At 41.8% G+C, this 12,389-nt stretch overlaps 2 protein-coding genes across 16 annotated transcripts in view; one reads left to right on the forward strand and one right to left on the reverse strand.

The window, feature by feature from the left end:
- ALS2 (alsin Rho guanine nucleotide exchange factor ALS2) overlaps positions 1–12,389 on the reverse strand; it is a 198,105-nt gene that overhangs the window by 59,417 nt on the left and 126,299 nt on the right. For 6 of the 14 annotated variants that reach the window (XR_010591364.1, XR_010591363.1, XR_010591362.1 and 3 more), the window contains exon 1: positions 5,020–5,160. The exons of 2 other annotated variants lie outside the window; for them this stretch is intronic. The gene's annotated coding sequence lies outside the window, so the exon portion shown is untranslated. Of the gene's footprint in view, positions 1–4,666; positions 5,170–8,757; positions 8,924–12,389 lie in introns of those variants that run through there. 6 more of the 14 variants (XM_042851740.2, XM_042851741.2, XM_042851738.2 and 3 more) reach the window with 6 other exon arrangements.
- Positions 11,357–12,389, forward strand: part of CDK15 (cyclin dependent kinase 15) — a 60,706-nt gene continuing 59,673 nt past the window's right edge. For both annotated transcript variants that reach the window (XM_024104045.3, XM_065560930.1), the window contains exon 1: positions 11,357–11,564. In XM_024104045.3, the coding sequence (XP_023959813.2) occupies positions 11,445–11,564 (120 nt within the window). In that variant the 5' untranslated portion in view covers positions 11,357–11,444. The remainder of the gene's footprint in view (positions 11,565–12,389) is intronic.

Genomic DNA, 12,389 nt, shown 5'->3' on the forward strand with positions numbered 1-12,389 from the left:
GTAGAAGGAGGCCATACAATTTGATTTCAAATCCACTGGAAATGAAAAACAAATTTAAAGAATTTTATACCTTTCTGTTCCGCATTAAATTTTATAGCATTTGTCAAAGACAGAATACCTAGACCATCATTTACTCTACTGTAAAATCTTCCTAAAGCAGAGGCTAAGTCAAAGATGCAATTACATATTATATTTATTGAAGAAACCAGGCCCCGTGAGGATTCTTATATACAGCCTTATGAATGAAAAGAAGCCACAGCACCTCTTTCAAATAATTTTAATTTTGTTTATAAGAAACAAAGTTACCAATGACTTTTCACACAGTTATCAACATCCAGAAATTCAAACAACTTTGATTCTTATTGGCCAAATGCCTTGCTAAACAGTGAACTAAAAATAATCCTTGATAAAATGACAGCAGTGCATGTGGGTGATATCTTATCGATTCAAATCAATTTGGTTTTATGTACAGGAGATCTTCAGAAGGTTTTGCAATATTATGACAAGACAACAGTGTTTATTATGATAGGGTCTTTTATGCATCAGAGGGAACAGAGAAAAGATTCAGAACCAGGAGAAGTTGTAAGCCTTTTACTGTAGAAAGATTAGGACTAAAACTCTGCCAGTCACATTCATGAAGTTTAGTTATGTGTAGATAACCTCTTGTACTAGGACAGATGCATCTAGAATTCTACAATTTAACAAAATATTAGATAACTGAGAAATATTGTAGATTGAGTTGGGGGAAAAAACAGTTTTGGGGAACCAGAACACAAAATCCAATTACCCCAAATAGTTACATATTTGGGAGATGGGGGGCAGGGAGGGTTACATTTCAGGTACATAAAGTTGAGAGGTGATAATGGCTGTGGCATAAAAAAATTCAGTTGTCTAAATACAGTACATTGCACTGTTGTTGTAGCCATGTTGGTCCAAGAACATGAGAGGAGACAAAAAGTAGGTGAAGAAATATCTTATATTGGACCAACTTCTGTTGGTGGAAGGGACAAGCAATCAATCTTCACCGAGCTCTTCAAGACTGTTGAAGATAACCAGCATGTCAACCTGAAGAAGAGCTTTGTGAAGCTCAAACGCTTGTCCCTTCCACCAACAGAAGTTGGTCCAATAAAAGATATTACCTCACCTACCTTGTCTCTTTCAGAGATGTTACACTGACACATATTCTTTGCCACATGCAGTCATTCTAATAAAAACCAGGTCCAAGTGATGACATTTTTCAGAGATAAATAAAAGCCACCAAATAAAAAAGCTCAACTTATTTGAATATGGTACAATCTTAAATCAGAGATAAAATAAATTAAATACCCTTGATTAAATATTGTGGCCCACTCTCTAAGAAATAGGACACTTAAGCCATATTTCCTACAACACAGTTACTAACTGCCTCAGTTACATTTACAGTTACCACCTGTGGCAAAAAGTCATTTTAAAATAATCTTTGATTAAAATCTCAGTCATGATATGCAATACCTGAGAATAAGCAATAAACCATAGCTTTTTTTTTTTAAATGAGTCACAAAATGTTTTTGGAACCTCTAACCATGTGAAATATTCTTATCCAGAATAATAAATACATCACAGTGAAGAAACTCAAGAAAACACAAATTCTTTGAGTCTGATGACATTTTCTAACCCTAAGATTCATACACACTTAAATTCACCAGTGCCCCCACCACTGTGGGCAACCCAGGCTTCAGAGATAGATATCTGATTGAAATGTGATTCCAATGAAGGAAGACTTACACAGATAATGTTAAACACCCAATGATTAGATTATAGTCATGAGCAGAAACTAAGCTTATTCAAGATCATGCACATACATGTTTTGTAACATCAGAGGCTACAAAGTTTTAGTTTTAGTTTTGTTTTTGTTAAGCTACTAAAAACAACTGAGCAGCGGACTAAGTTTTAGATATCTGGCAAGATCTCTTCTAGCACTCATCTGAAGAATGGCACAATACAGTTGATGTAGTTATTAAGTATGAAAAAATTACAACATGATTGAGACTAGGCAAAATAGAAAAGATAAGTGGTGTTTTAATTTTTATAAACACACTCCTTATACTAAAATTGAAGTTACTAGGTATACTGATTAGAAAGTACAGTATTATTTAAATTACACATTAACCGTTTAACGTAAGTTATCTTTATACACTACCTTGCCATTTATTAGAGGGATGAGGTAATAACTTTTTATCATACCAACTTATTTTGGTGAAAGAGCCAAGCTCCTGAAGAAGAGCTCTGTGTAAGCTAAAAAACTAGTCTTTCACCAACAGAAATTGGTCCAATAACAGATATTACCACACCGACCTTGTCTCCTGGGAACAACACAGCTACAACCACATGGCAAACTATTTGTCATTTCTAAGGCACTTAAAACTTTTAAATTCTATGTAAGGATTAATTAAAGCTTCTATCACTCCTATGAGGTAGCTAATTATTATTTACATTGTACTGATAGGTAATTGAAGGACAAAATTTAAATAAGCTGCCCAAGCCACATAGTGAGTAGCTCGGATTAGAGCTCAGGAATTCCCAATTTCTAATTATACTCTCTGACTGCTGGACATGCTACCTTAAAAAAAAAAAAAAAAAAACAAACACCATTTACTTCCTTTACTGATCTCCATACATTCTTAAATTCAGCTTTACAGTATATTTGTAAAATTTTGAAATAGAATACATGAACGTTTAAAAAATGTTACTTATCTCCATGGCTTTAATGCTATTCCAAACCTAGGCCTCTCTTGAACAGAAACTATAAATAATGCTGATTAGAGCCTAATTATGGGATGGTTTTGTTTTGTGGACAGATGGTGACTATCAAGAGATGGAACTCATGCAATCCATTGGATTTTAACCCAAATGCTCCAAGAAGTGAAACATCAGTGCACGATCCTATAACCTAGTAAGAATTATTTCAAACGCAAGGGAAAAAAAACCTACAGTACAATATAAAGTATGCCGATTACTACAGAACTGTGTTTCTTATTGACCATTCAGTAATAAAATCATACATATTCGATGCCACAATACATTTCCCATTACACTCAAAACTTAACCAAAACAAAGGACCTCATTTTTGTAGGCACTGTAACTCCTATAAGCTTTATAACATGACCATCCCCCCTTTGATTTACTTACCATTTCTATTTAATAACTAGACCACACATTTCAGTGACTATACAAAACACAACTAACCAAATAGTCACAAAGAAAGTTTTAATTAAAGGTGTTGCAGCATATGCTTCAAATTTATATTAACAAAAACATAAATTTGCAATATTTCTGTCAAACCGATGAAGCAGCAGCAGGGGCTCTGGACGAAGTTACATCCAACCCTCCTCAGTCAGACAAAAGTTGGCCCTGTTGATGTTCGGAAAATGTTCTGTAACTGTCACATTGTTGCTAACAGTGGTTCAGGTCCACCGGTATTAGCAATGCAGATAGCCCCCATGTATGTGGGCCACTAGTTGCCAACACTGTTTTTAACACTGTGCCAATTACGTCTGCCCTAGCCAGGTTAAATGACATAATATTAAAAATGAAGCAGGGCTGCAGCAGGTGGTACATCTATGTTAGGGCTCCCAATGTTGCTAACACCAGTGCAGGTGAACCTGTAATAGCAATTGCAGACAGCGCTGACATATGGCCTTTGGAAATGTGATCCTAGGAGACCTAGTGTAGAAAGTTAAGTATAGCGGGGAAAAAGAGAGAGACCAGCTAAAATAAAGAATTAAAAAAAAAAACAAAAAACACAACATCCAGACACAGAAGAGGGAAGAGAAAAAACAGAAGACGTGAATAGCTTAATATTAGGAGGAATCTGGTAGCTGAAAAAGCAATAGTACAGCCCCAACACAAGGGGAAAGAGTTTACTGGACGAGTAAACAAACCTCCAATAAAATATTCAGGCTACAATTGCTAGTCCCCTCTGTTTGACAGCATGTGAGTGAGAGTCACTGATGAACAAAAAAAGAAGTTAGATCTGTGCACCCTTACAGCTGTTTGATTTTGTTTTAAATTAAGATTTTGATCTGTGCACGTATTTCATCTGACCATTTATGCCATATAATTGGTCACAAGAAACACATCCACACAATACTATTAACAATAGTGCATGCTCCTCCAGAAGCACAATTCAGCCTGGCCCTGGAAGAGCCACTTTTAGTAAATACTCCTACTAAGCAATCCATGGTCTCTTCTGAAATTATCAACACGTTTGTCAAATGAGCACCAGTCAAGTTGAATTTCCCCTCCCCCCTTCATGTGGACACTAAGCCTCTGGGGGCTGGAGTGACATTACCGAACTTATCATCTGGCGGCTGTTCAGTAAACTTTCACTAACTACTGAGGGGGCTGAATTCAACACACCAACCCAAAGAGGTTGGACTGGTCCATGGACCTATTGCTACCCCATGAGCTAGCCGCGGATAGCCCAGCGCTCTGGCCCGTGCGTGAGGGGGCTGCCACAACTCCCGCCTCAGAGACTGCTCCGCCGGCGGGTGCATCCCACTGCCCGGCGGGCCCCTGGCCCCCACCCCCGTTCTTCCGAGTATCTCACAGCCCTACTTAGCCCCCCACCGAGAGCCACCGGCCCCTTTGGCAGGATACCTACACCCACACCCCGACCGCTGCCCACCTCGGAAAGGATGCAGGGGCCTGAGGCAGCCTCACCTCAGCGGGGTGGCCGGGGACCAGCACCTGGCACTCCCAGGGACCCGGTCGGCGACGGGCGAGCACCGGCGGGGGGACGTGCCAAGGCCACAGAGGGGCCGGGGCTGGGAGGAGCCGCCCGGCTCTCGGTCCCGCGCGGAGCGGAGCTCGGAGGGAGCCGGACGGCGAAGGATGGGGGCCTCGCGCGCCCTGGGGAAGGGATGAGGCGGTTGGGTAATTAGAGCGCCTCTGCCCCACCCCGTCACGTGACTCAAGTTTCACTCCCCGCCGGACTCCAGCCCTTCGCGCCCCCCTCACTGAAGCCGGCGCTCGCGCTACCTCAGGCGGCCGGGAACCACTTCGCCTGGCGCCGCTCTCGCCTTAACAGCCGGATCGCCGCGGGCTTCTGGGGCTCAGAGATCAGCTGATTCACATGGGGGCAAAGGGGCGGAGCCTAACGCCAGTTCCCTCCGAGTCGGGCGGATTGGTAAAGAGGTCGAAGCGAGGGGCGGGGGCTGGACTGAGCGCGCAGACGGGCGCTCGTCTGGGACAAACTAGTGTGAGGGGCGTTAGAGAACCGTCCGGGGTGTGAGCCCAGGGGAGGGAGAGTTAGCACAAGGCGGACCGCGTGGGAATGGTTTGCCTCCCCTCCCTCAGTGTGCAATGAGGGGGTGGAGAGCCGGTGGTGCTAGGAGCATCCCTCTCGAGGGGAACGGGCACATCACTAGCCTTAGACTGGTCCCATAGGGCCCGGGGTACATGCACCTTTCCCTGCAGCCCAAACACCGTCAGCGCCCACCAGCACAGGGTGGGCCTCAGCCACACTGCCCCATAGCACTCCATCTCATCCTCCTGCCTCCCAGCCCTTGGCCTGCATAGGTAGTGTCCCCCACATTGCCTGCCTCAACCAACCAAGCGTTCAAAAATCATGTCAAACCCCTCAAAACCATGAGATGGGCTTAGAGATCAGGGTTCTTTTTATTTGCCTTCTGATGTTTGAGTCTCTGAGGTACACTTGGGTCACGTTTCAAGCTTTTCTCTGTCACCACAATGGTTAGAAATGTTAGAAAAAATAAAAACAGAATCTTGCATATTCACATGACTCCAGGAACTGGTGCTTCGGAAAAACAACCAGATATTGTGATGCAATAAAATTGTGGGAGTTGGTAATACTGCATCCTCAGTCAGAACGCCGGGATCTCCTCCAACCCCATTCCAGTCTCACTCCTGTGGTGCTAGGAAAGGGATTCTCAATCTTTTTTGAATCATGTCCCAACTTTAGCATAGTTTTTTTCACAATAGCAAGACGGTTACTGCCACTTACCATTGATAATGTGTTTCTTCGGGCGATACCAGGCAAATTAAAGTAAAATGGTACTATAAAAACACCCCTTACCTGTATTAGTGCTGACAATGTCAGTGAGTGATAGATTTGAGTCAGTGGTTCGCAACCTTACGCACAGGGTCACAACACTGTTCAAATTTGGCCCATCTGCCCCTCTGTCATGACATGTAATTCCTGAATTATTAGAAGCCTTGCCGCATTCCCCTAGAAAGTTTGATGCATCCCTGCCTGCCTCCCTGGTTGAGAACCTCTGTACTACAGCAAACCACTTTATAACATTGTACTGGAACTTGACACATACGTTAAAAAAACCAATAAAACCCAGAGTTTTACACATTCAAAACACTGGACTTGTATTACTTGCAACATCGATGGAAAGGGGTTCAGCATTATTATTCCCACTTTACACATGGATCAACGGTGGCAAAGAAAGGCAAAGGGACTTGCCCACTGTCACAGAGAGTCGATGACAGCACTGGGTTTAGAGCTCAGCAGCTCCAAACTCTATATTCATTTCTCTTACCACTAGAGGTCTGCTTGGCCTTGGACCTAATTTGAAAGCCCGACTACAACTAGCCCACAACCGACCTGAACCCGACCCAAGCCTGAGTGTCAAGTGTTTTCAGACCCGACCTGACTCTGACAGTCCCCCTCTGTAGGATGTAATATGTAGACAGTCACTGTCACCACCTCATCCTTGGGGTTTGGCCTGATGGGGCTTCTTGGTCCCCAGGCCCTGTGCCCATAATCCATCTCCTGCCGCGCCCTGCCTGTGGGGTTGGCTCAGCAGCAGCTGCATGCCCCAATCCTGACAGCCTCCACACCTCACTGCACTGTGTGTGCTACAGAGTGAGAGGGCAGCAAGGTTGTGGAGACCAGCAAGAGTGGCGCACACAGCCTGGACCGCTGTGCCAACCCCACAGGCAGGAAGAGGTGATAAGAGACCACTGAACCTGCGCCTGAGAGTGTTGGTTGTTTTCAGGGCTGACCCAACCCTGACGCTTGTAGTCGGGTCCCATCAGATTCAGGTCACATTGCAAGACTCTCTTACTAAAGCCAGAATTGCTGGTAAGGAATAGCAGACACACAGTGGATCATTTCTGATCCCATCCAGTAGAGGGCAGTGTTGCACATACACACTTCCAATTCATTACCATATAAACCATGAGAAGGTATAGGAAAAGTAAAACTTAATATTGGGTATGTTACATCATATAATAAATGCTAAGAAGCAAAGTCATGACAATTTTTTTCATATTATTATGATTATTGAAACTTATATCTCTCACCCACCTTATTTCTAAGATTTGCAGTGTGTCAAAGGAGAAGCAAGAAGTTATATTTTCAGTATTACCAACTCTTACAATTTTATTGTGACTCTCATGAAATGTGGTTTTATTCTTAAAGTCCCAGCTCCTGGAGTCGTGTGACTAGAGTGTTTCTGAGCTTTCTTTTTTTTTTTTTAAAAAGTAAGTTTCTAGCCCTCAGGAGTGCAGAGAAAAGTTTCAAAATGTGATAAAAGTTCATAAAGGCTCAAAACTAGAAGGCAAATTAAAATAATCCAATATTTATAAATTTTTAACTCATCTCATGATTTTTAAACTAATCTCATGATTTGGGGGCCTGACATGTTTTTTTGAACATGTTGAAACAATACTGTGTTTTACTTTGAAGCCTTCAAAATATGATAAAAGACCCAATCCTTCCTCAACTCACAGAACATCCTTAATACAGGGATACTTTGTACTTCTATGGCATCTTTCACCTGGAGCTCTCTAAGCACTGTATAAACATTAAGCTTCATAATACCCCTGCATAGTAGCAAGTGTTATTACTGGAGAAACTGATGTACAAAGAGGTTAAGAAACTTATCCAAGTTCACATAACAAGTCAGTGGCACACCTGAGAACAGAGACCAGAAGAGTTGACTCCTTTTCCTCTAAATCAACCCTCTCACAAATTATCACAACCTCTTATGGGAGAGTCCACTTCCGAAGAAGTGGGCTATAGTCCACGAAAGCTTATGCTCTAATAAATTTGTTAGTCTCTAAGGTGCCACAAGTCCTCCTGTTCTTCTTTTTGCGGATACAGACTAACACGGCTGCTACTCTGAAATAATTATTATGTTTATAAAGTTAATTGGTTAGGGGCTATGACTGAAAACAAGGAGGTAGGAAAGTATAACAAGTAAGTTAGAGGGGGAAATTGAAAGCTACTATTTACAGTGTGTTGTTCTTATTAAGGCACTGCCAGCCTGTAATTAACAACTACATTATTTTTATTTAAACATTACATAAAACCTACAAGAGTCTGCTGTAGGGCCTTCTCTACATATGAAAGATTTTTCAATATATCTTTAGGTTTTTTTGGCATAAGTACCTGCATCTGCACACAAATGATCTTTTTCTACCTTATTTTGCATCTTATCCTGCTATATATATATAATTACTCCATTTTGGAAGCAACATATTTTGGAATGAGTTATACCACTATAAGGTTCATGTGGATGCAGCCCTATTTCAAATTAATTATACCACTTTAGGTAGTCCTTCCATTGCAATCTCACACTTCATTGCTTCACATCTGGACTGACCTGTCTGGTTACCTGTTACCTGCACTGCTTTGGGGCCATCTTGACCAGATGTCCCCCTGTATTTGAATGCTAGCACACACCTAAGCAAACCGGCTTATGACTCCAGCTTGTGGCAAATTCACAGACCCTGAGTTCTCACCTTCCTCGTGGTCCTGTCAGGATATCCTGGATTTCCTTGCCCTCTGAGGAAAGTTCAGTCTTATCTTTCCAGTAATCACCAAAATGCAAAAATCGACCAGTGGCTTGTAGAGCAAATGCAGGGGTATTCCAAGGATGCATGCCAGTGCCACGCCAAAACCAATGAACTGCAGAATAATTACAAAAACACCAAATTACACCAAACACCAAAAGACAAAAATAAAACCTGCAGCACATGTGCACGCTATGAGGAGCTGGATCAGAGTTTTGCTCGAGGCACCACAGAAATCCATTATATGTTAGACAGTTTGACTGCAGCCTGCTACACCATGGTGCAGGGACCCTATCACCAAGGAAATAACTAACAAGTTTTACTTGCTTCAAGTGCATAATAATGAGCCATAATGGTAAATTAATAGTCACTTTAATACAAATGATATAGCATGGTGCTTAGAATTACAGAAAGAACTGAATGTGTGTGTGTGTGTAGCATGCACACAGAATACAGTTTTTAGAAGATACTAGAACCTATGATCTCTAACATAAACTCATTAAACCTTCAGCATTACTAAGACAATGAAAATCTTCTTGAAATCAAACCACACTGTATCCATTAGCAGCAACCGCTGCTATTACAAAGTCTAGATGGCTTTAAAAGTGGTTAAACAGCCTACTCTGGCTTGGTGGGAAAATTAAACTTGCCATTTATCTTTCTGGCAAAGATAGCTGTCTATGAACTACAGTACCAGACTACAGCTGAAAACCCCAAACCCAGTCTCTCCCAGAGAACTATTAAAGAACATACTCAAACTGAGGAACACTTAGAAGCTAGGGAAACTGAAGAATGGAGCTGTTAAGTGATTTGTGCAAGGCCATGATTGAGAGATAGGCACCCAGACCGCCAGTTGGGCACCTATGGATGCATTTAATTTTTGAAGAAACAAACAAATAATAAAGCCCACACAGGAAGTCTGTGGAAGGTCTAGTAAGCAACCCAGGGGGGTTGATCCTACTCTACTGAAGTCAATGGGAGTTTTGCCATGGAAGTCAATGGGAGCAGGAGAAAGCCCCAAATTTCCAAAGTCCCAGTCTGGGGCATTAATTGCAAGGCCATCCTTTGTTTCCTTTTTTTTAAAAAAATTATATTTAAAACACTTTAATGGTTCTAAAATAATGTGCTCTTCTGTGTCATTATTTATGTAGTGATAAGAATGTTATATTACCTTGCAGCATTTCTTTAGATACTGAGGTGCCATAATGCAGCCGTTACAGGGAGTCTGGTATTTGCTCTCACCTTCCCTCACAGTAATCATTCTAACAGTAAATTAGAGAGTCTACCTCTGCTACGTGGGCTGAATACTCCATTTTTATTCAGTAGTCTGAAGTACAGACCTATTGTGATGCTTTGTTCGTTTCGCTGCTTCAGCTAGCTGGGAGAAGTGACATTCGCATTTTTGTTATAACAAAGTGATTTTTTTCCCTGTGATTTAGTATGAGATGTGTCACGGAAAAATAAATCTAATCTATCAAAAATTTACATCTTTCATTGGTATTTATGCTTAACTGTATTTTAAAAGGCAGTTTCTATTCATTGGGATTTGTACAGGTGTCCCTCTCTAATTTCCCTAACCTAGACAAGTTCTGACTCAAATACACACACTTAGGACCCTGAGGCAACAAGAGTCAGAGAATTCAGAGAAAGGAGATAAATGCTCAAGAAACAGGATGTTCAATAGTGGCTATAGGTTGTTAACTGGGGAACTGCTTGGGTTGGATTGGGAAGGGAAGTCCATGTAACTGAGATACCTGCTTTCCGTGTGCCATAACTTCTGCCCCCAGGACACCCAGGCCACGCCTCTTCCCATCCCTTATACTGGGTTAGAGGGGAAAGTTGGTTCAAGAGGCACCAGAGCTACTTCCACGGGCAGAGGGTTCCCATGAAAGGGGGAGATTCTTCACCCTATCTCTGGCCAGTTTAAGGCTACTTTGCACTGATTATGCAATGTACAATTGATGGGATATGTTCTGGGCTGGATTCATCAAGCTGCTCAAGTCACTTTGTGCTCTTAGCCCAGAATATATTCCATCAACCACAGCTCACTTTGGCCTTCAAAAAAGTAACCAAACAAGGACATGCAGAGCCCAAAGCTTACATTATTATTACGTGATAGCTGAGAATTTAGATGCACAGAAGTGAGGAAATTCAAATGTACAGTTTCTGCAGAAACCATAGCTCACCCACACTGTACATATAAAATGGCATAAAACCTAACAGCATGCACTATAATTAATACAAGCTATTATATATGTACAAGCAAACTAAGCCACTGTTGCTGGGGGAACCAGTACATTTAATTACTCAGTAAATTACAGTGAATTACTTAATTACAACAATATTGAATTAACAGAGGTTTTCCTTTCCCATTGAGCTTGTACATAAATATTGGCAGTTTTTAGAAGCTATTGGGCCAAATTAACTGAAATCAAAGGAGTTACACCAGCGATGAATTTGACCCATTGGGTGTTGGGCTGATGGAGAAAAACTGCTGAAATCATGAGACTACTTGAGGCACAGACCTCATGTGAGTCATATGAACACTCTGGCATAACACGCTTCTAGCAACAGAGGAGCAGACAGTCGAAAGAAAGAGATTGAGATAATATTTTTTTAACCGAACTCAGGAGAACATGGGGGAAGCGCTGTGTGTAAATGCTCTCAATCCTGGATCATGCTGTTGCTGTTCAGAGAGAAAGGGCTCTCAACGCACCCAGAGTACCCAGTCCGTGGAAGTGGAGTCTATGATGGAGGTATTCAGTATCCCAGCCAGCGTTTTAGCAGAAAGATAAATGAAGGAGCTCAGAGTCTTCCATTCTGTTTGGAAGTCTGAAATGTCTGCCGTCTTTTCTAATCCACTAAGGGTCAAACTTTCCATTGAAATCACACAGAGGACTTCTAGCCATCTCAGCTCTAGTCTTGTGGATTCCCTGCTGAGAGGAATTATAATCGCCCCATGCTTTAGCTTATGAAGAATTCCCTCGATCTGATGTTTTCAGAGGAGAAGTCCCACTCCAGCTATCTCTGTGCAAGACAGGAAGGGGAGCCAAAGATTTACATCTTGCTAAAGGAGGCAGCCTGCTGTGGATTATAAATCCTGTTACATCTGGATTAAATAGTATACAGGCATCCAACCCCAGTGCAGTTGTGCTATATGTGTCTTGAGGCTGCACACTGTTAATTATTATTTTTATTTAATGTTGACATATCAACCTAACTTTGCATGGGGTTTTACAGCATTAAAAAGACAATGGGTCAAGTTCAGAGATGATGTATAAAAATGTGTCAGTTACATAGTGGTAAGAGAGACCCAGTATGAAGGGTAATTGTGGGGGAAGGGAGCAGAAGAAGGTGTAAATTTAGACTTCCGTAAACCTCTCTTCTGAATTTGGTTTGCAGTCCCTACCCCAAACAGATTACAACCAAAATAGAGGGGGAAATCAGCCCAGTTAGTGATACATTCTTAAATATCAGCTTCACAAGCTATACCATATACAAAAGCTGTAGCATTTAAACAGTTGCTCGTATTATGGCTACTTAGAGAATCAGCACATGGGTGTGGGAAAGGAGATGGAAAG

Source organism: Chrysemys picta, chromosome 11 (assembly GCF_011386835.1).
Source record: "Chrysemys picta bellii isolate R12L10 chromosome 11, ASM1138683v2, whole genome shotgun sequence".
NCBI classification, from domain to species: domain Eukaryota; kingdom Metazoa; phylum Chordata; order Testudines; family Emydidae; genus Chrysemys; species Chrysemys picta.